The sequence below is a fragment of the Nipponia nippon genome, unplaced genomic scaffold (assembly GCF_047370975.1).
Source record: "Nipponia nippon isolate SJK-2023a ecotype South Korea unplaced genomic scaffold, ASM4737097v1 scaffold_1, whole genome shotgun sequence".
Lineage (NCBI taxonomy): Eukaryota > Metazoa > Chordata > Aves > Pelecaniformes > Threskiornithidae > Nipponia > Nipponia nippon.
Window position 1 is genome coordinate 51,583,402 of NW_028262290.1, and position 24,097 is coordinate 51,607,498.

Here is a 24,097-nt window from a genome sequence, read left to right on the forward strand (position 1 = left end):
CTCCCTCCTCTTTTTATCTCACAGGTAGTGTATCGCGCTACCGAGTCTTTAGAGATGTGCTGAAGCCTGTGCCATACATTACACAGCAAATGAGCAGCGGAGTCCCATCCCCTCTACAGGCTTTCTAGGAAGACTGTCTTGAATAAATTACTTGGAATCCAGGACAGAAGTTTTTCTAGTGAAAGGAGTCGTAGCGAAAGGGGTCCACCCGGAGAGGCAAGAAGCCGCTCTGACAACTCACCACTATGGCTGAAACTAAACAGACAAATCCAGCAGCAACCCAGGTGATACACACCAACAACCACCTGTGATGCACACCACAACTCCATGGCTGACTTGCGGTCTGCATTTATCAGACAAGAATTTCCAGCTGCTGGTCATGACCTTTCTCTGCTAAACCAAAGGACTCCCTTGATTTTCAGCTTCCTGTCCCTGAAATAGCCCTGAAATAGATTCATGGATGAAGTCAAAGTTTGCTATTATCATAAGCTTTCAGATCCTTTCGCTGTTTTCCAGGTTCCTCCTTGAGTCTTTTCCAGTTTTTCCCCGTCACCCTTCTTGGTCTCTGGGCAGCATCACTGGCCTCAGCAGTTGCACAGATAGCAGATCTAAACATCACGTCTTTCAGTCTTACCTTTAAGAGCAGCGTCTAGCCCTGACGACCTGCCAGCCTCTGCGCTCAGTAATCACACCAGCCCTCTTGGTTATGATGTTGCATTGACACTCAGGCGTGACTGATCCCACAGCTCCTCGCCCCTTCTCCTCCAGTGGCCACGTCTCTCAGTCACTAACTGTCAGGGCTGAATCCCTCCTGTAAGCATGGCTTGCCTTCATTACTCATAGGCAGGTAGCTCAAGCTTTGGCAACATGAAACCATACATTATCTGCCTGCACAGAGCTTATCTCAGAATCCAGGCCACTCTTACAGCAAACACCTTGTATTTTTAACCAGTTTCCAAATCTCTGCATCATCTGCAAAGCTACTGTGTGGCTTTAAATCAAATACCTTAGAGCAACCTATCTGTTTCACAGCCACATTATTACCTTTAGCCATCAAGATCTGACATATCATTAAGCAACATCAAAACCACCTTGAGGTCAAGATCCACTTTCCATAAAACTGCATGGACTGTCAATAGTCACATTATTATAGTTTTGGGAGATGCAGATTGGCAAGAAGCCAAGAGAAGCTTGATCAAGATGTAAGATATAAAATGCCAACAAAAAACTGATTGTTTATAAATATAACCTCTTTCCTTATTACCTTCAGGACACCAACAATTGTACAGCGTACACTAAAAAGACCCTTCTTCCCTCTAAAGTTGGCCAACAGGCTGCATCCCCTCAAATTCCTCTAAGACACGGTGATGGCAATTTGTGCCATTTTCTGATCTGATTAGTGTTAGAATTTACTGATGTTTTACCTTTCTTGTGGTCCAAATGCTAGGACCTACTGCTAGGTTGGTTGTCAGGGCTATTGCACTTCCTTGCTCTGCTCTCCAACATGTATTTTTCTGACGTTGTGTGCCACAGATCTGCATGTGAGGATTTCACCCCAATTTTTCATCCTTTTTCCTATACTGGTCAAAGTGGGACAACAAACCCTAGCAAGCTATTTTGTTCTTTACTGTTCATAAACCACCATATGCACCTATAAATCTCGTACCAGTTACACTGTTATTAAAACACTATTTCCTTAAGGGAACAGCTTAGTCATCGTTCTTGGAAAAGATTTAGATCCCCAAGAGAGCTGCTGCATGTAATGCTTGGAAAAATGCAGAATGATCAATTTTCCTTCTCCTGGATCATTCTGTTACAGCAATCCTGTTTTCTTCCTTAAAAGCATATTTAAAAGCAAAGTGGTATTTACCCTTTAATAAAGGAGGGTTTCTAATAATAAACACGCGTACAGCATTAGGAAGCTCTCCTGCAGCAGATAAAATAAGATTTCATTGTTTGACTGAACGCTGTAACATCCCTTACCTATGGTAAATATCTCAGATCCTATAAGATGGTCTCATGGTGCAGCAGTAAGTTATAGAGCAGGGGGAATAATTTTTCACATTTGAGAAAGGCAATCCACAAGCAAAAAAACCTGGCATATGATTAATTTTGTGCTTGCCACTGCTTATTGCTGAATGGTTGCTACTCACAACAGCTTGCTTGTTCACTGGAAGCCTTGTTTGCTGATGTATGAAACTTGGCACAGATTTCGAGGCTGACATCAGAAAGCATCTTTGAATTCGGAAAACCACGGTACCCACTAAGCATATTCCCCCCGCTCCCTCTGGTTGCTTCTGGAAACACAGCTCTTCCAAACAACGCCCTACACCTCCCTAGGAAAAAAACCCAACTCTTAATACTTAAAGAAAAACAAACTGGTGCTTCCACGTCCGCAAGCAGAGACAACAGTGGGTCGTTACCACAGAAAACTTGCTGTGTGTATCAGAAGGAATCAGACCAGAAAGGAAATAAAAAGCACCAGCCCAGCCTCTAGTTTTTTCAGATTTCTTTCCCTTGGGACCCCAGTATTGCTTCTCTTTCCATAAACCGGGGGACCCTCTTTACATAAAGATCTCCCAGGCAGAACAGGAGAGGAGCCCACGGCCTCCACTGCCACCAAACCTCATCTGCAGAGCTGCTGGAGGGGGCTGGTGCAAAACAGCCTTAGGATATGGACTGGAAGAGAAGCAGGGAAGGCAGTGGTCAGAAGCTCATCACGGAGGGATAAAACGGCATTTTATTTAGAGGTCTGATGATATGCACGGAAAACAAAAGAAATTTTGAGAGCCTGCAATGGTTTGCTGGAGCAGAAAGTCCAGAAACTTGTAACAAAGTATGCTTTGGAGAAGAAGGTGTGGTGGAAGCCCATTGCTATTCAAGAAAATTGAATTATTGTTTACAGCAGAAAAGCATTTTCCTGGATTTCAACTCAACAAAGGGCGTCTACAATCCTGCGCAGCTCTGATGAGCCATCTCAGAAGCAGCTTGAGTCAGAGTGGTTTACGTGCCCTGGTTGCCATTGTGCCACCTAGACATGTTTAAAATTACGTCATGAAAAGGTTTTCACTCTCTAATTCTCACATTTCACCAAAAAGTTGTACTAATTACTATGGTTCAGAGCAACCATTATTTTGCAAGAGAGCTCTGACAACGTGCAACTGTCTGAGACTGTAAAAGCTAATCTTCCAATTTCTTTAATGAGGTGTATGCTATGAAATGACAAAAACCTACTGAGCACAACGCTCTCAACAGAATCAGTAATTCGCTTGGCTTGAAGAAGAATAATGTCTGTTTTCTTTAGCATCTGTCTAGGTTCAATTGTGCTGCACCAAAAGGCTACAATCAGGCAATGTGATATACATCATGTATACCATACGCATGCGGAATACCGTAGCCTCTTTTCTCATACCTGATCGATGACGTTTGACTACCAGGGCTTTGCTGCCCTTCACGCAAAGGTGAACGCACAAACCATGGATACTGTCTGGGTAGCAGCCATCATTTTGGAGTCTCCCAAGTTCAAGTTGTGGCTATTGGAAGGCAGCTGAGAGTAATTATGAGCTGTGAGGATGCTGTGAATAGTCAACCTCAGAGTGCACGTGTGTGCCTTTCCACAATTAAAAGGGCAGCAAAAAAGACCTTTCATAGCCTACGGGTGGTGTCTGGCCTTGGCTTAGGTCTGTATACTAACAAAAAAATTGAGAAAGCAATGGCATGGGGGTGGGAGAGGAGCATTGTTTTACTGCTTTTAGATCTGCTATATGGGATGACTCTGGGAACGTTCTTGTCCCATTCTCACCATGAATTGTTTCTTCAGCTGGCTCAGGTTGCTATTTTGTTGGCCTGTTTCTGCCAGATAGGAAATCTTCTGCTTCTCAGTTTATGGAAGACACCATCAACAAACCTGCTGAGTAAAGTGGGTGAAACCACACGCTGGTGGCTACCTGTGCTAATTTGTGTATTAGGATTGACTTGTCTTTGTCTTTTAATGGGAATACTTATTTTGTGCTATTTTACAAGACTGCTTTGATAATACAGTCTAGGAAACCTAATTTTCCAGCTCCTTTAATGAGCCACGTCCTACAAATCTGAAGAAACTAGTTTAACCAGTGCACAGAACCATCAACAGGAAGCTTTACAAGGACTAGCTGATAAGCTGCGGTCTGTCTATAGGTGGTTTTTCTCTGTGCTAAATAGCTGAACTCTGATTTTAATCACAGCAGGTCCCGCCTTGCCACTGGACTGCCGAAGACTGGACCCAGAGCATCGCCGCTCAGCGCCTGCCATCCCCAGGGCTGAGAGGGGAAGCTCTCAGTGCCGCAGGGCAAAGACGCCTCACTTTACAGGTTGAGAGCTGCAAATAAGGGCAGTTACCAGAGAAAAGAGCCCTGAGCTATCACCCACACTGCAGTTTTCTTTGCTGTGACAGTCAAGGTCACAAGCCAGTGAAAGCACTAGCTATTTTAAAGCCCAGCTATCAAATTCACCACTCAAAACTATCTTCTGTCATAGATGTTTTCAAAGCTGGGTTCCTCAAGTTAAGTGAAAGGCTGACATGCTGCGACAGAAGGGTCAGGGGTTTTGGGGAGAGCTCAGAGAGCCCGATTCCAGCCCTGCTCAGCGCCTGCGTCCTGTACGACCATGCATGAGCTGCCTGGGATGAGGTCCTGGGTATGGGAAGGAGCCCCAGGAGAGTTTTGTATCCATTGCAATACCTGTGCTCCTCCGTGTCACAGGGAACCAGGGAGGACACCAGCTTTAAAGGTCTTAAGGTACTCAGAAACTCTGTTGATTTTACGATGAACACATAAAGCAGATCCACCTGAATTTCCAAAGGTCCTTTTCATCCAGAATTAACTTCAGTGACTGCAACAGCATCCAGACCCCTTGGAAAAACAGGGTATGCGCTCAGATTACTTACTGCTACACTTAGCTGGCCTTCAGGGTGACACAAAGTGTTGACTTTGCATTTTATTTTTAGCTAGTATCGCTGTGGCCCTTTGTCCATAGGACAAAAAGCATTTTCAAAAGTGTGTATCTTTATCTTATATCTGTGTTCCAGATAAAGGGATCTCTATTATGATTATGGAAATATTCTGGAAAACTGTGTCTGCTGATAAAGATAAGAAGCCAGTTCAATAACAGAAGCTTACTCACTGTTTTCTTAGCAAGAAAAATACTCAGTTATATTATCAGACATAATGACTGATACATAAACTAAGATAAAATGCTAGGATATATCCTACAAATACTTTTTTGCAACAGATGCAAAAGTTCATGAATCAGATATTTTTTTTTTGCAGGTAATATTTCTATCAAGTTTATGGATGTATTTTATATATGCATCTCAGAAATTACTCGTTCTCTGTGGAATTTGCATAATACTTTATGAATAAGTGTTTTTTGCTACAAGAAATTCCCAGAGTGTACATATATTTATGTACAAAACAGACTGAAATTAGAGGGCTGCTTTTCAGCGTTTGATTCCACATGCATTTGTTGTAAAGACAACAATCAGCTGCTAGTCAGACAATAGTTAAGTCAACAGTTCTGCGTCTGATTGCTACAAAAGCTGTTTCTAAAAAGCTGTCGTCTCTCAGAGCCACCTTCTGCAATATTTATGCTGATTACTACCTTTCACTTCATTTAATTGTACATGTGAGAATAAACGCAAGGAAAAAGTTGCTCGAGCCAAGTAACACCTACCAGAATTCAATTCATAAAACCTGCAGTTCAAAGAAATGTCAGAACTTCTATTGACCTGGTTCCATGTTTGATGGAAACCACAGGCTACGTGCACAAACTGGTCTACAGGAATATATGTAGTTCTGGCCCATGGCAGTTGTATGAGAACAGGTATGTGCAAGGGTCAACTCTCAGCGGGATGGTTTAGTCTATATGCAACCTGTTCAGGTAGTCTATTTAAAACCTATTCAAGTTTGGAATGACAAGAATAAAGTCATGAGGCACGTGGGAAAATTGTCTTGGGAAAAAAACACAGAGGGCAGGTGTCTTCTTTCTAAGCAGGGAGGAGCTAGTTTCACTTCTGAGCTGGATGATACTGCAATGAAGAACCTATTTTGCTGATGGGAACACCACGACAGGGACCGTGCCTTTGCAGTAAGGGAAATCCCTGCCGACCACTGCTGTATAGGTCCCACCAGTGCCTATGGCTGCAATCCGGGCAGCGCACGCCCCAGCTCGGGGTGTGCTGTGGCTGCAGCTGCACCCCTCACACATCCCCCGGGGAGCCCCTCTGCCTGCGTCTGCCCTGAAAACAAGGATCCCACTCCTCACCTTGCCACAACCATCCCCAGCTGCACATTTACCAACCAGCACTTTGTATCTAGGAGGACACAACGGTGCAATTGGGATCCGTCACATTTATAATTTATCTTGTAAGACTCAGGATCATCTTAATACCTTTCCCTGACGTTGTTTCCTTGAGTCACTTGTCCAGTAAGCCTCCTGCCACAGGCAGCCCTGACAACCCAGCTAGCTTGACGCCTACCCTTGCACCTGCTAATAGATGTTGAAACGTCGTTCTGCCATTGCTAAACTTGTTCCCGGCAGGTTTGGCCACGCACCCCTCTCACACTTAGCACCTGGCGCTGCCCTCGAAGAAATGCGACCGCATTATGCCTAGTTTACTCTGATTGATTTTCATTTTACACAAGTTATTTGTATTATGGAGACACAGGTCTTAAAAATCCATGGGCTAGCACTTCCGTTGACTCGTACTTCACCCAAGGAAGGAGCGTGTACTGCAGCCTGCACCTTCACGGACTGTTTTAAAGCCCATTACTATATATTCGGTTAAGCGGCAATGGCACACTGTGCTCTTGCACAGGGATGCTGACCCTGCCCTTTCCCTCGTGCCCCATGGATTGCCTTTGCAGAAGCAGCCTTTGCATGCACAGTACCTGCCGTTTCTGGTATCATGTTGCCGCATGTTCTTGATAAAATGAACCTTCTTAAAGTTCTTTGGTCTGGGTGATCCTGAGAGTGTCCGACATCTGAAAAATAAATCAGTTGCAGGGGGTGGGGAGGAGAGAAAAAAATAGAAGTACTCAGTTCCCTGCTGTACGGCCAATAAGTCTACACAAAGGCAGGAAGGAAAGACGAGACAAATGATTCAAGTCACCCTGTGTTAGGAATCAGCAAGAACAATAAAGACAATAAGTCTGGAAATGCGACAGCTCAAATAAAAAAAAATATTTAAAACAATAATAAGAAAAGGCACCACCACCACTCCCTTCATGCAAAAAATCACATCATAAAAAAATCTCAGCAAAATAAAACTTCCTGTAATCTGCCGTGACAGCTTAGCCCAAGCCTTCAGAGGAAAAAAAAATAAACTAAAACAAAACCTGGTAAATATGCAATTTTCCCACTCACACCAACACCCACACCTTTGTATCCTCCTCAGATAAAGGAGCTACTGAGGAAAGTTATTTCTTGTTTTAACTTAGAAAGATTTAAAATCTCTCATTTGCAAGGATAATTCCTATTTGCTTTTAACTCTAAATATTACTTTTCACATTCCTGACAGCATACAAAACAACCGAAAATAAAATAAATTACCTCAGGAAAAAATATCATTCTTCAAAACATTAATCCTTAAATCCATTTTACATCTGAACGCACTTTATAAATTGCAGTCAGAGAAAGAAACTGCTAGAGGGAGGAGAGATGAGACAAACAGCAATATCCTCCCCCCCTTCCAGCCTTGCTCTTTTTAATCAGCTGAAACCACAGCACCATGTGAAAGCTTTCTCTGTTTCATCTCAGCGCTGTTTTGTTGCAAAGCACGGCACGGCGCGCAGGCACCGGAGATAACTCCTGCGCTCGCTGGGCAGCCAGGGCTGCTGGACCGCAGCCGCTGCATCCTCTGTGGGAGCTGAGGGACAAGCATCCTCTGCTGGCACATGGGACTAGCACAGTCCCTCTGCGCTGAGCCTCCCTCACCTATTTTTCCCATCCTCTCCTATGCATAGGCAGAGTTCAGCAACTTCCCAACCCCGAGAGGTCCTTTTGCCGGACCGAAACCACAGACCGCCAGTCCCAAGCCACCAGGGACTGCCAGTCCCCACTGCTGTACCCAAACACCATCATGCTGCATGGGCACACCGCAAGGCGGGGACCCCATCGCTTTGCCATTTCTGCCTTCCTTCTGTTAGTAAAATCCTTGAGATTCCCTCATCCTCTGGTTGCAATTAGCCTTGTTAGCTTCTTCACGGGAAAATACCACCAAGAGAGAGGTTCTACCACCGATTCTGCAAACTAGCAAGTAAAAATACTGCCTCGCAAACCATATTTTGTTTATATCTTTTGCCAATTATACATGTTTGAATCATGTATGAGAATGCTTCATAACATGCTGATAAGCATTCAGTGGTAACCTTTGTAAAAATAATCAAGCCTTGATAATAGGCCAGTTGGTACAGCTTCTGCTATTAAGTCTTTGCTTCGAGGTGGGGAGAGACAGCCAATCTGCATGTGTGACAAACAAGGCTATAGGCTCAACACCGATATGAACCAGCTGAATTACAGGTCCTAAGATAAAGAGACATTCAAAATTAAGCTGCTGCCTTGCCGAACAGCTGACCTGGAAGCATACCACGCACTGGTCAGATTACTGATCAGCCCGTTTCTGAACTGTTAAGCAGTTGCTCCATTTTCCATCACCCCAGAGGATTGCCTAATGAGTAATTACTGTGGTCCCCATAGAAGCTGTGGCCTCCTGGATGCAGAAATAAAACCACACTGAAGCTGCAGATGTAACAAGGATGGGGGCAGATTTATTAGTGAGGTAGCAGTCACAAACCTACCAGCCAACACACAAAGACAGTAACGCTGGTTACCAAAATAAGACTGTGTGTGCTGAGAGAACAAATGATATAAATCCATAAAAAATAAGAACACTAAAAATACTAGCCTTCGAAAGCTTACTTTATTAAACCAGCTGTGCTTACTTTTTAAAGGTCCTACATACGTTAGGGGCTAGTCATTCATGCTAGTGACAACTAAATGTTTCTATTAATCAAATCTGACTTTTTATTTCCTGACATTTTATTTAAATACTGACATTTTATTTAATAACCTAAAGCCAGGGAACATGTAATTCATGTCACCCACCACTTTGCAGGGCGCGTGAGGTTTCAATACCTTTTACCCACTATGAAGAACATCTTAACCTGAACACCCAGCTACTTTTCTACATGGGGAGGGACAGCAAGTGTGTCCGTGCATGTGCCTTACAGACAAGTAACCAGAGAGAGAGTAAATAAAATGACCTCCGCAGTGGGGCATTTTCCTCGATGTCCTCCAGAGTCTCCAGAGAAGATCGCTGGGAGATCAGCCGACGTCTGCAGAGAAAACAGAACACAAAACATCGCCGCTGGTTAGAGGGCATGAGAAAGTCCTCAGAGCTGTTGTTTAGTAAAGCTCACAAACCGCCGCCGTTCACTACCCCGCGCCACACCTTTGGATAGTAATAAATTTTGTTCCATTCTGCTTATCTTACTAAATCTATTTGATCCCAACCAGAAGCAACCTTACTCCATACAAGCTTTTATAGCAAAACAGAAGTTGAAACTTCCCAACAGCTCCTCCTCAGTTTATGCTTTCAGGTTTTCCTTCCTTCAAGGGCTTAACACCCACCTAACACCAGTCCCACATTTGCTGTGGTATAGCTTGCAATGCTACAAGTACGGTTCTTTGATAAAATAACGCAGACGTAGATCTACAGAGGCTGCCTGTCATGCACACTGCCACAGGAGACGTCTCTTTGCCCCTTGCCCTTTTTACCAAACAAATGCCACTCGTTTCTCAGCGATGTCCATCCCATCACTCCTGTGAGGAGTGACCGAAGAGAGATGAAAGATGACGGAGCCAGCAGCACTGGGCACAAACCAGCAGTTTAAAAGGGAGTTCCAGTCATCCCTGGGAGCAGCACAGATGAGTTTACTCCTGTTTTAAACCAGTTTTCTACAGCCAAGTCAGATCCCTCCTCCACCTTCAGTGAAATGAAGTAAGGAAATCTTAGCATTTCAAGTTTTCCCGCTGTCCTAGCAGGCAGGGAAAAAGCCTCAGTACAGGCTTGGTTTTAACAGCAATGGCCACTGCACAACCTCCTGGATGTCAGGTGCCCACCAAAGCCGCTCTATCACTCCCCTCCTCAGCTCGACAGGGGAGAGAAAATACAACAAAAGGCTCGTGGGTCGAGATAAGGACAGGGAGAGATCACTCAGCAATTACCATCACGGAAAAAAGGCAGCACAAAACAAGGACCTGCACCCAGCCCTCCAAAAAACACCGTAAATACAAAAAATAGATGTATACGATGCAGCCCACCTGCAGGCACGTAATGAAAAATTAAGCTGGCAATCATCAAAACGACCCCGTTAGTGGGTGTTTTAAGCAGCTGTGACAGCCAGCGGAGTGAAGGCACCGTGCCGCAGCACCCGGCTAGCATGGGGAGCATCAGCGCCCATCACTCCTAGGGGCCATTGCTGAGGTGTACCGTACCTCACCAGTGATCTTAGGAGTGTGAACTTAAATGATAGAAGTCCTCACAGACTACCACTACTTTCTCCCAATTACCTTAATATCCTTCCCACTGAGCTGCCTTACTCCCTTGATCTGCATGTAAAGAGTTTCCAGAATCTCAATGTGTTATGAGCACCCCCATGCTTGGAAGGGTGCTCATTAGTTTATTCCTGGGCTGTATTTTTGCAATAAATTGTTGTCCCTGATGACAGTGTAAGCAGTTTCTAATCCTTCTTGCAATTTGCTAGCCCCTCCAGTTGTGCTGCTACAACTGTTCCTGCAGCCGTGCTGCAAATCTGATTACCGAAATGTTTTTCAGTTCAAAATAACACTGAGGTCCAGTGATTCAGTTTACTGCTAGTTCAAACACCAGATTTCTATCACTAACCCCCAGAAAACACATTTCAGGACAGTTTGAATGTGTATGCAGCTTTTCATGTACTTAGAAAATCATAAAAAAAACTCCTCAAATGATTTATAGAGCAACTAAGTGTGAAACGTAATCCTCTTAGGAAAATATGCAAACCTAAATCCCCTCAGGCTTTGTCTAAACTAGAATTTTAGAAGATCTGGTGCAAGATAGGATACACCTTCAAAATGCTAAGAAAAAATAAAGGCTGCATTTCAGGGTGTGCTGAACTTGCTGGCATAGACAAGGAAGAAGAGACCGAACATCTGCCTCCTGCACCCACGGGCGCTCCCTTGGCTCCATCCACAGCCAGAGGACACAGAGATGCTCTTATTGGGAAGAACTCAGATCAGGAGGAGCTCCCCCTCCATGTTCAGTTCCACTGGTACATAAACAAAAGTTGGAAGTGTCAACTACCAACACCACTGATGTAGCACATGATAGCTGTTGCTTTTTAATACCTCTTTATACATCATTAGCTTAATAACACACTTAAATGATGGTACCCTCCCATCTTGTGATGTTACAACACCAAAAGCATACTTTGCATGTTGTCAGTCAGAGGGATAAACAACAGCACAACCGTGCCACCTTCTTCGTATTAAATTTATCAAACTAGACACACAGTATTTCCCTAGATGCCTGTTAGATGCCGTAAGGCGCTTGTACAACACCAGATGCATATTCCAGCCGCCACTGCAACCCTCCTCCAAGCCTCTCCTCGCCCAAAGTTATGCACCATCCTCAACTTCACTGCCAATGGCTTGGCGGAGATGGGTTTTAAGATCCCACATTTGCATCTGTCATTAAGGCAGATGCGTTAGTTGGCAGAAACACACACAACTGCATTTCATCAGCTCCAGGGCAGTTTTAAACACCGGTCATCCAGTGGCCTGCTGACTGTTCAGGTTCCTCTGGCTTCCCTTGCTGGTCGCAACTTCTTAAACCCAGTACCAGGGATGCTGCCTCCTGGTTTCTGCTTGCTAACCTCAAAGGCAATATGGGCTGGATGGGAATCGCTGCACGAAAGAGCTCACGCTGACTTTCACCGGTAGTGATTTTGCAGTATTTTGGGGACCTAACATGGCAAGTGAGTCTGCACATAGAAGGGGGGGAAGCTGTTTGCTCACCCAAGCTTGGGAGAGGAGCACTGATACCTGAGCTCCCTCTCAACTAGTGTGAACATAAGCACGACTGAATAAATTCATACAGGAAGGAAGGAGGGAAAAAAGCAGATAACCCCTCCCAAATCACCAGCAATGAAGAAGCATGGGTCATACAGAAGCCTGCCGTGATATAAATGGGGGCTGCCCCAGCCCAATCCCCTCCCTGTGCTGGGATCGGTAGCAGTGAGAGCGAGGATATCCAGTCCAGCACCCAACCCAGCTGAAAACTGCCACATCTTTCACCTCTCCCCAAAATGATCAGTTTTAATCGGTTCAGCTCGCTGCACAATCACAGGAGCACCGGTGAGGCGGATTTGCAGCAACTCTGCTGAAATCAGTTCATACTGGCTGGGAATTGCACCCTCTTTTCACTGAAGAAGCTCAGCTGCAGTGAAGTACGTGCAATTATTCCACTTTATCTTAAAGCTTTATTTCAAGGCCTAATTAAGATGACCTAAATACCAATATTTCATAAGCTTTCCACAGCTGGATGTTATACCAGAAATGCCAACTAATGAACCTACCTGCTGTGAACCAAGTCACATCCTCTGCCACACACATAGGAAAAAAACAATTTTGGAAAAGCAAAGCTTTTGAAAGGGTGTTCCAGGGAATACAAGCAAAACCAGTTTTTCATTGTCTTCATTAAAAATTAATTGCCTCAACTGGTGTTTAATATTTAAATTAATTTATCATCTTTCTTTCTTCAGGCAAGCAGTCAGGGCTTGTCTACACAATTTCCAAAAGGGTTATTTTTCAAAAATTGATTAATGTGCTATAGCAGCTGGTATATGTAGACACCTGCACTGAAATAACCCAAACTGTTTTATACCACACATCACCATCACTCTGATGTAAAGCTGTGTTGATACCTATTTTATAATTAAAAATATCCTATTTCAATAATCATTAGGGGAAAATCCTTCTATTGTTAAGGAAAAGTATCTGTATGCAGACCAAAACAAAATAGCACTGTGTGACTCATACAGGATCCAGGCTTTGGGATAAGTCTTTAGGCAGATTTATTTTCAATATAAAATGCTTTAAAACTTGTGCAGAGTAAATGTCAGCCAGCTGACACACACTAAAATACAATTGCCCTTAATAACAAAATTAAAGATGTTTCAGTAAAAATGTTAATTTCTCCTGGTTCACAGAAAGCCTTAAAAAAATGCCTCCTAGTTTAACTACCACATCCTCGGTATACCGAACTCACCCCTCTCTCCCCACCTCCCCCTGCACACAGAAGAAAGCAGCTTAGCTCTGACAAGATGACGACCTCCCAGTTCTAACGATCAGCCGCTGCAGGACATTGTCGGTCACAGTCTCATGCAACTTACACATCTTTTGTTGCTTTAAAATCATGCAATATCACTTTCCCTTAAACACCTATCTAAAATATTTTTTTCTGTTTCCTCCCTGTTCCCTGTGCAATTGCTACATGAGCCCAGAAATAACCAATACACTACAATCAAGTTCCAAGCCCAGTCCAAAGAAAGAGACTAAAGAGATATTTGACGCCCTGGTATTTTAAAATTAAATTTTCTAAGATATTCATGACCCTGTTTGCATACTGGATTTATCTTTGACCAGCTGTCTGAATCTCTGGAAGTTTCTTAAAACCTAAAATGTTGTCTCCATTTCCCCTCTCCAAAGTCAGATTAATAGGTGGTTCAATTGCAAAAATGAAATAAAATACAAGGACAAAAAAAGAAATAAAGTGCAAGGACAAATGTAATAAAGCAGGTCTGTAACAAAACAGCAAAGAGCCAAAGTGAGTAGACTGCAAAAAGATTCACTGTAACCAACCCATCAATCGGCAGAAAATTATCTTCACAGTCAATTGCTGCAAAATACTCAGCTCAATTATGTTAAACATACAAAATCTTAAGCTCCATAGACAGGAGGTGATAAAAAAATGGAGCTGCAATCAGAACACTGGATAAATTCATCCAGGAAGGAAGGAAGGAAGCCGATGATAATCCAAGAGATAAGGAAAAATAAATCCATGTGTAATGACTTTCTAGCGCAGCTACAAAACCAGGAAAAAAGCTGCATTTTAAATATGCCTAATTTTTGTGAAAGTTGTGGGTGTAGATCCCCCCTGCTTCTGTTCAGATTACAAACCTACAATGGCTGAAGCCAGCAGCGTGGGTGCTGCTGGCTCCCAGAACAAAAGCATCCCTTGGGACAAGCTTCTCCACTTTGTCTGGGACAACTGCATCCAACAGGAGCGGTAATCATCTGAACATCTGCCGACTGCATTAACACTGATGGGAGAACTTGGGATGGCAAAGATGTTTCAGCAGCTGAAGACTGTTGGTAGTTCACATGCCCACTGGGTCACCTTCTCCCTTCAGGTGGCCAGGGAAAATGAACGTGCATGAACAAGAGCCACGGGGCAGAAACATCAGGGCTATTACCTTCTGGTCACAACTGCGATTCTAATATTGTGGCTTGGGAGCACTGGAAAAGCACAAGACTGCTTGGCACTTGGAAAATGTTGAATTCCTTATTTGCACTGTGCCTTCATCACAAAAGATGTATCCTACATGCAGGAAGACTACCCTAGATAGGTACACAAGGGGAGTGGAAAGAAAGTCATTATAAAACTTGCAGGGATGGGGAATGAGATCAGGATACCTGTAAGGCTACCTCAGGGCCTGCCTACAGGTCTAAGTGGAGGGTTTCCCTCTGCCATCCACCCACCCTTCTGAAAGGTGCCAGCTCCGGACTCAAAGAGGAGCTCTTGCCCAAAAGCCAAGCTACTGTTGCCCAAAAGCCAACCTAGTCCTTTGCAAACACTCCCTGGGGAGCTACCAAAACATGCCCTGGACATGCAGCTCCCATAGGTCAAACCAGGCAGAGCATCACCTTGGTCCTACCTCTACGGGAACAGCAACCCTAGGGCTGTTTTTCTGTTGTGCTTCATATTGTTCCCTCGAGCACCAAAACGGCTTGAACAGTAAAAAAAAAACAAGGAGAGTATTCAATGAGATCTAAGATCAGGCTTCTAGGTGCTAGAAAAAAAAAAAAAAGAAAAGATTAAAAGTAAATACATCTATTACAAGTAAATATATATATATATACATAAACACAGTTCTGGTCTATAGTCCACAACAAACCCTGGCTGTTCAGTATTCTAGTTCCTTCAGCACATGCTGGCCACAAGCATACCATCCAAGCAACTCTGAGTTTTGAAGAAGGTACATTTACCATTCTCCCCCCTAACTCCTTTGGAGCTAGGACTTGGGTACAAACAGAAACGCAGCTGCCGGCTCTCTCCTGGCCCGGGGAGCAGGCAGTCAGCAGAGAGCTGCCAGACGTAGGCAATGCTCTGTCCCCAGCAGCCCCAGCCCCTCCGTCACCCTGGGCGAAACCTAAAAGCCACTTCTCTCCGACTCCTCCTCTGCCTGCCGGCTCAACGCCTCTGCCCAAACTCCCAGGCTCAGCTGCCATCAACTAATACACTCTTCTGAAATATTATACAAGACATCAGCTGTGTACGACTCCCCATTCACCTCCTGACCCCTGACTCCATGACCCAGCATGAACCCAGATGAAAGGCCCGCTAATGAGTCACCTCTCGCCCTCCCTCTGGAGTTTTTACTGGGATTCGTATGTCCCAGCTCATTTGTTTCCTATCTTTTGCCAATATCGCAGGAAGACAAATGCAGGAAAAACAAACCCTGAGACTATTAACAATTATTAAGGGAAACAGGGTTTCCAGGAGCTACCCAAACTGATATAAAGCAGTATTTAATTGGGTGCTATCATAATTACGCAGCAGAGCCATTCTCTGCAAAGAACATCAAACTCCATTTAGGACTTCCAAGCTGCGCAGCGTATTGGCAAGGCTGCCTACAACGGGAGTTAAAAGCATCTGGCGCACACTGAAAATGGGTTATTTTGTTAATTCAGCGGCCCAACCCAAACACACAGAGAATATACCAAGAGACCTCCATTTAGCTGTCACCTATGTGCAGGAAGGATGCAAACATGGTTTAAGACCACAGCCTTCCGCAGTGGGCCATGAAGGAAAGTCTCCGACACAGAAGGCCTGACCTGGCAGGACCCCCAACAACCTGCTCCTCTTTGGACGCGTATTGCAAAGGAGAGAGACCTTCAAACCTTAGGCTAGTGATAATTAGGAGAATAACGCCATGCCAAATGCCTTCTCGGTCTCCATCAACCTTTCGGGGGTAAGCAAAAAGATGGGCAGAAAACAAGGGGATGAGGAGAGAGCTATGGCATGAACACACCTCCATGCCAGGCTCCTCCCAAACCAGATGTCCCCCCGGCATCGAGTATCCTACCTATATTGCCATCTAACTGCTTCTCCAAGCCTCATCCTCCCAAAATACCCAAGGCAGAAGCTTCGAAATACACAGCACTCAAACTGCTGCCTGCTGACCTGTCTCCACATAACATCTCAATGTAAAAAACACCTACACTGCCATCCCAAAGGTAGAATTTTTTTGTGTGTACAAATCACACTCATGGCAAATACAGAGTACAAGAAGAAAGAAGTAAGAAAGAAGGAAATCAACATGACAATACTGAAGCATCCCACTGACCTTTGATAGTGTGGCAATACAACATAATGCTCTGTTCACAAATTATTATGTAGCTTTACACACGTGATCCTTCAAATAGCCCAAAAAATTCTAGCATAGCTCTGTCCCAATGCCCCAGAGGGATCATCTGAGTCTGGTTATATCAAATATAAAATCAGGAGCACCAGCACTGTGAAGAGATGGGGGACTTACACTAGAATTGCTGAGAAGCAAGCTGCTCACTGACAAAGCATTTGTACAGCGTGAATGCGTATACGCATGTGTGCAGAAAAACAGAAGGTATGGCAGAACTGGTTTTTGGTCTTTTTTTAGCATCTTGCACAATTCCACTTGATATATTAATTATTAGTCTTGCTAGAAGACATGATTCTGGGAGGAAATGCATTCAAAACTAGGCATTGATGTGAAATCTCTAGTGAAGGAAAAAAACAGGGTTGAGTCTAGGGAGAATGGAAGAGCAATCATCACATGTTGTTGATTCTGGGGGCCCTTTCATTTTCACCTTCCCCAGCTGGATTCCCAATTCACTGAAGAAGGATCTTGTTGAAACCTACCATCTTCCCTCTGCAGGCAGCTGCCTCTGCATCCAGTCCTCTTACTGTTGGCTCTACCCGAGCCATAACGAGGAGCTACAGCTGCAATTCAATAAGATTCATTTAAAGACAGCAGAGCTCTCACAGATCCTGAAGCACCTAAAATCTACATCCTCTATTATCTCTAACCAATGATTTACAGATTCACTGTCTTCACTTTACTGACTCTGCAGCAACTTGATAGCTTTCAGAAGGCTTGTGCGCAGTGATTTATTTCGAGTGTGCCCAAACACTGCCACAGCTATATTTTTCAGAACAGCCATTACCTCATAACCTAACACATATTATCATGGTAAGACATCAATGGGCACCAGCTTAATTAAAGAAAGACACTCAAAACTAGCAAAGGAGCAAACAACAAGATCAATCATCTGTCCTTATGAAAACAAGGATGCTTGCCAAAGCAGATACAACAGCACTGTAAAGAACATAAAAATTCTCCATCTTTATGTCCTTTTTCTACAGTAAAACCCACACCCTGATAGCCTTTGTCTGATCAACATTAATCTAACAGATTCTTCACGTGCCATTTCTGCCTGACAAACTCTCTGCACTGTAAAACGATGCATATTTAGGTCTGTCCACAAGCAACACGGCTCCTTAAAAGTCACATCCTAAGGATACCTATTCCTAATAAAAGAAATGAAGACTCAACACTTAAACCAAGGACACTACTTGTGTAAGCCACACCGCATGACCAGTTTTTAAAGTATCAAATCCCATAATGTTGTATTTCAGAGCAGGTAAAGTTCTGGAATTAACTAAGAAACTCATTTGCAAGTCAAGGCTATATGCAGTAGATACCGTAACACATGGAAACACATACATGCGCTACTAAGTCATCTGAAAAAAAGACTTTAATTCTAGCCTGCATACATAACTATGCAATTAAAACTGCTGCCTCTTCCTGTTTGTTTTCCTTTATTTCATTTGCGGTATTGCTGAGGTTACCTACGCCCAACATCATATCCCTGTCTTGCCTCCAGATGCGCAGGTGCCATCTGGGAAAACAGATTCTGCAATCCCACGTCTTAACATTAGACTTAGAAGAGATCTGAACAGGCACTTAATAAATCTCATTGCTAAAAAAACGTATCCAAGACACTGTGAATTGCCTGGATAAAGTTCTCTTGATGGGAAAAGAAAAAGTCCCATATGTGAGCAGGACGTAAAGACCAAACCGAACAAGCAAAAGCTAGCATGAGGCATTACATGCATGAGATATGAATGCTGGCACAGGTGGTGGCAATCAGTGTTTACCGGTGCATACTTTGGATTTAGTTCTGGGCACATTTGCTACAAATTCCCTTGGGATCAGGCACTTTTCCCACCATCCTATTGCATACCCAGGAGTCAATGCCCTCCTTTCCCTGGCCATGCATTGCTAAAGCCCAAACCCATTCATATGGTTCAGAGAAGTCATATACTGGATAGCTTAGATATCCAATACCGGGTATACTTTTGGATATCTGTGACAACGGAAGACAGTCCACTGCCATAATTTTAAATATTATTACATCCACAGGGGTTAATGCCTTCTTGCTTGTTAGTTCACACATAGTCAGTTTTAATGCCAAAGACATCTGAGTACAAAAAGACGTATCTACTTAAAATATTGCATTTGCTTACACTTTGCTTAAAAACTTATTTGCAATAAAGGAGACACGTTTCAAAAACAGTGTAAGATCCACTATTAGGGTAAAGGAAGATCCTTACTGTCTAGCAGAACTGCTTCAACATGCCTGCGAGCTTGTGGGCCTGGGGCTCGCCAGGGAGAGCTCATTTCTTCCCTGCTCTTCTCGCTAGAGACAGATCCCGGAGCCAGCCAGCATAATTGCTCTGGGAAAAGCAAACTACCTCCTCTCTCCCTGCCACTGTGACTGGGCACGGCATCTCTCTGTGACCGGGCACTGGGTTGAGAGGTGGTAGCAGAGGATTAGATCATTTTCTTCTCTCTCTGTCGAGGTGCCTTGCTCAGCACAGCATACCGTAACTGGCACATTTCCAGCCTGAGGTTGCTCTCTCCTGGTACAGATCTCTATTAAAAATTTAAACGCTTTCAGAAAGCAGTTTACTCCATTCAGAACATTTAGTTTGTATGATCCACAGGGTGAAAGACCAGCTATGAACCAAACATGATGGTACAGCTTATCACAGGTACACATACTAAGACTAATCATGGCTTAGAGGGTGGCATTTAAGGTTTACAGGGTGACATTTAAGGTTTAGAGGGTGACCTCCATGAGGAACCCTCACTTCTCCCTACTCCCAGCAAGCAAGTATTATGGGGATCCTCATAATACTGGTAACATTTGGTTGTGTAGCTGTATCATTTGCTCACTAGTACAGTCCAGTAGTGTCCAATATTTAGAGAAGCTTGCCAAGAAGCCTCTCCGCCTGTTTTCACAACAGAGAGTACCCAGCAGTATACTAATACTACACTATACTGTACTATAATACACTAATGTTTTACTATAATACACTAATGAACTTTTCATTGACTTGGCAAATGCAGCCTACATCTGCAGGCTGAGGAACTGCCTTTCCCGGGATCAATACTTCCCAAAGAGCCTACACTGCAATCGGCAGAGGCCGGAGGCTCGGACAGCATCCCCCCTACTCTCTACTGCAAACAGCCTCTTCCAAGGGCACCGTCCCCACTCACTCAGGCAACACACGCTGCTCTGCCACCCCAGAAACAGCTGGATGTGAAAACCTGAAATGGTCCCAAATTCAGGGCCTTTTATATTCATATATTCCTCACATACTGTCAAAGTGCTGGGTTACCAGATGTACAGAAATAACTCTTATTCTGGTAATCTGAGCAGTCTCCTACTTCGTAAATTACTTAATTATTAGAGGGCTGAATTTTTCTGGTTGCCAACTAGCTGGTTGGCCAGCAAATACCCAGCAGTGAAATATCAGTTTTCAATCAGTTTGGGGGAGAAAAAGAAAATCCAAGAAATTCGGACAATGCCCTTAATAACATGCTTTAACTTTTGGTCAGCTCTGAAGTGGTCAGGCAGTTGGACTAGATGATCGTTGCAGGTCCCTTCCAACTCAAATATTTTATTGTATTCTAAAAGCAGATTCATTAAGACACCAAAAGTGAGGAAAGCTGCCAGAGCACTCTGCTAGACTGGGTCTACTGATATTTTATATTATCAGAGCAACAAAAAGCATCTCATAGTGACAAATCTGGCCAACAAAGTGCAATGGAGAGGGCTGCTTTAAGACCAGCATTATTAGAAGGCAGCACAAGACCCACATTTCATATTTACATACTTGACGAGCTCCCCTGCCTTGGTTCACCCATGTCAGTGCTATGTTCGCTACTTCTACATACAGCCACGCCATGCCAGAAGAACCAGAGGCAGCAGCTCAGGCAGATGCAAGAGCAGGCAGCCCTCTTAAAGCACACTGATTGCTGTACCAAATAGCTCCAGTGATGATTCCTGACACGTTCGGTCTCTCCCCAGCACACCCATAAGATATGCTGCATTCATATTATGCAATGAAGAAGGGAAGAGGTTGGCTGACCTACCCCTAATGCCACAGCGACCCGCTTCAAAAGTCTCTTGAGTCCTTGACCTGATCTAATCTACAGTGCATATGAGAAAGCAAATAGATAAAGCAATCATTAATAATACAGTTGCAATCCATCTTCTGGTAGAGATGATTAATTGAGAACGGGTTCGCACCCTAACCTTATGGGAATTCTGGAGGACCTGAGGTACCCAGCTCCTCCCATCTCAAATTGTTAACTAGGCTGCCTATGGTGAGTTTACATACCCTGTACATTACTTCAGATGGGGGCCTATACACATAGGAGGTGGGGGAAAAAAGTCTAAAAATGACAGTAAAGGACCAGGAGGGGCAGTTTGTTAGCGGATCTCCCTCCTCCACGTCCAAGGCTCACCAGAGGCAGGGAAGGCTTCCACAATCCTGCATTTGATAATGAGCCTCTCCCTTGTCACAAGGGATTGCCATAAGCTTTACTAACAAAGCATTTAGAAGGGTGTAAGACACCACTCAACATGTCCAAATCTTCCCAGCAGTCAAAGCTGGCTGCCCAAGGTGCCTGTCTCCAAATGTCTGGGAAGCAAAGGAGCAAATCACAGCACCAGACCTGAAAAGCACGTGGCACAGGAACCTGAGCCAATGCAGTGCTTGGTCCTCTCAAAGCTGAGGTGCCGGACCCTGACTTAGCCCCAATGATTTCCAGGGTCTGGCAGGAGTAGTGTTGTGGTTACAACTGTAGCTATGCTAAGTACAACCTTGGGTAGAGTAACAGACCTTGGGATGGCAAATGCCATGGCTACCGATGCAAAAAATTATTTAGCTCTTCTTTAGCTGAGACCCTCTTTTTTTTGGTATTTTTTCTTCTTGGTGTTTCATTTGTTTACGTACATGCACTTTTTAGACGGTTTTAGGAAGAAAAAACACTAAGCCAATGAAGAATTTTATATATTTGATATTTAAAGCTTTGCCTATCTGCCTGGAACAAATCAATCACATTACCATTTCCCTAGGGTGAGCAGGCATAAGGATAAAACCTATGCAGATGCAAGCTAACAAAGATTTTCTGGTCTCCTCTTTCCTTTCTCTTCTCAAAAATCGCTGCACTTCCACTGGCACCCTTCAGAGACAAGAGGCCCAAGACTTTTTCCAGAGTTGCGCTACTGTCCTTCATCAATTAGAGGATTTTTCTTGATAACATAAAACAAGGCACTTTGTCATCTGACTCAGTGGCAATTTTAAAACTCTGCAATGCATTGCAATGAACTTGCAGCTCGTTAGCAATCAATTAAGTTGATGAAAGGTTACAAGGAATCAAGGACAATTTTTACGGAGCATCTCCAGGCAGTTTTTCCAGGCCATCAGCTCTCTTTTGCTAACCAACGAATGCATCTTGCACTCTTTAGAAAGTCAACCGCCTGTTTCCCCATAAAAAAACCCAAAGTATTGCCTAATGAAACACACAAAGAATCCTTCTCATGCTAAGGGAACACATTTCAGGATTCTGCTCACATGTTTTACTCAGGGATGCTTTGATGTAATAGCATGGGAGAGAAATTTTGAAGGATTTACAGATTAATCAGCCAGAGCAAGGATGTGGGTTAGGACTGCTAGAAGCGCGCTCCTCTGGGATACTATCTGCAGCTCAACTTACCACAGATGAAACGAAACACGCTTTGGGAATGCAAATGAATTAGGATGTCACAAAAAGTAATTCAATTTGGACCAGCAGGGTTTTAAATTTGGTTAGTTACCTACAAGATCTTTATTTAACTGTAAACCTGGCACAATACCTAGTATTTGGACTTCATTTTACGGCTATTTTAAAAATTAGGCACGATAGCTTATTCTAACAGGTTTTCAGGTCATGTCTTTATTATATATATGTATATCACTATACACTTGCACACTTATGCATGCTCTGTAACAGATTTGCAGAACAGTGGGATCTTTCATACACATAAAAACAAGGATAAGATTTTCATTCATATCACCAGTGTGGAAGAGGTAAGTGGAACAAGACAGTTAATTAGTCATTCTCCATTTCAATCCCCAATAACCACGAAGAGAGCTTGTTTTTTTACTGCAGGCATTGTCTTACATCAAACAATTTGTAGATAAGAAAAATAAGTTCTGTTCCTGAAGGCACGTAAGCAAGTATTTTGATAGAAAAGATGAAACAGCATTAGAAATTAACCGTAACACTTCTTCCTTTCCCTAGCCACTAGAGTACGTCCATTAGGATGCATTGCTAATATATAACTGTATTATCCAGACTGACAAATTTTGTGCAGTCTGCTGTTTCGGCACTACAGAGCGCAAGCCATTAATAGCTGACTGCCTCATTCAAATGAAACAAGACAATTACCAGCTGTAACTTACACAATTAATACTAGTGCTGGCAGCATTTTCAGCAGAGATTTGGTTCTTTTATAGCTCATTTGAAGTCTTTAGGGGACGTGTTATTAGTACATCTGTCCTGCTGTAAACATAATTATCATGCAAAATTCCATTTATCATGCTGATCAGGAAGCACTTTCTATCAGCCTTTCAGCTTGGGAACACTGATAAGCAAGGGAATCTGACTGCCCCGGCTAGCCGGGACCACGCTCATCGCCAGGAGCATTTCTGTTGCTTTCCAGCCGAGGCCATGGCAATTTTCTGAAAAGGCACGAGGCTCGTGCTAACCTCCAAGCTTGGGGTACATCATATTTGAGCTTGGGATATCTGACACTGGTTGTTTGTCTCATTAGTTGATTTTATGTTCTCCTGTAATTCCCTGCTCCTCGCTCCTTTCCAAAACTGAGCAAATCCCTTGTAGGTGTCCAGGCTAATGGAGCTGCCACAGAGGGCGCAGGTGGCAACCGGATTCAGCATGATCAGGACCCTTTATGGGTATCACAAATCATGTCCATGTCACAGACAACAGGCAACACCTACTTCAACACAGCATCACTTTTAATATAGAAAAATGGGCTTGGGCCAGGTGTAAACAGACATCAGTTAAACAGATGCCAACCCACACTATACTGAATTTTGTCTAAGATGGGTATGAGGTTTTAAAAAGTGAACATCATTAAGACTTATCGAACTCTGGTACCTTACATGCAGAATAGCCCACAGGTGGAGGCTTGACATGCAGAGAAACTGTCCTCATGGACAACTTAACCTTCAGAGACCTACAGAACATCCTGACACCAAAATAAGATCAAATGAAGTAAAGGTCAGCCCCCACATAGACCTCCTGCAAACTACAGCTTCATAATTGGTTTAAACCAG

The 24,097-nt window shown here is 43.7% G+C and overlaps 1 protein-coding gene across 2 annotated transcripts in view; it reads right to left on the reverse strand.

Moving 5' to 3' along the window:
- The window catches only part of CABLES1 (Cdk5 and Abl enzyme substrate 1), a 73,306-nt gene that overhangs the window by 27,061 nt on the left and 22,148 nt on the right, over positions 1 to 24,097 (reverse strand). For both annotated transcript variants that reach the window (XM_087755088.1, XM_087755079.1), the window contains exons 2-3: positions 9,300 to 9,371; positions 6,927 to 7,019 (exon numbers count right to left, since the gene is read on the reverse strand). In XM_087755088.1, coding sequence (XP_087611214.1) covers positions 6,927 to 7,019; positions 9,300 to 9,371 — 165 coding nt within the window. The remainder of the gene's footprint in view (positions 1 to 6,926; positions 7,020 to 9,299; positions 9,372 to 24,097) is intronic.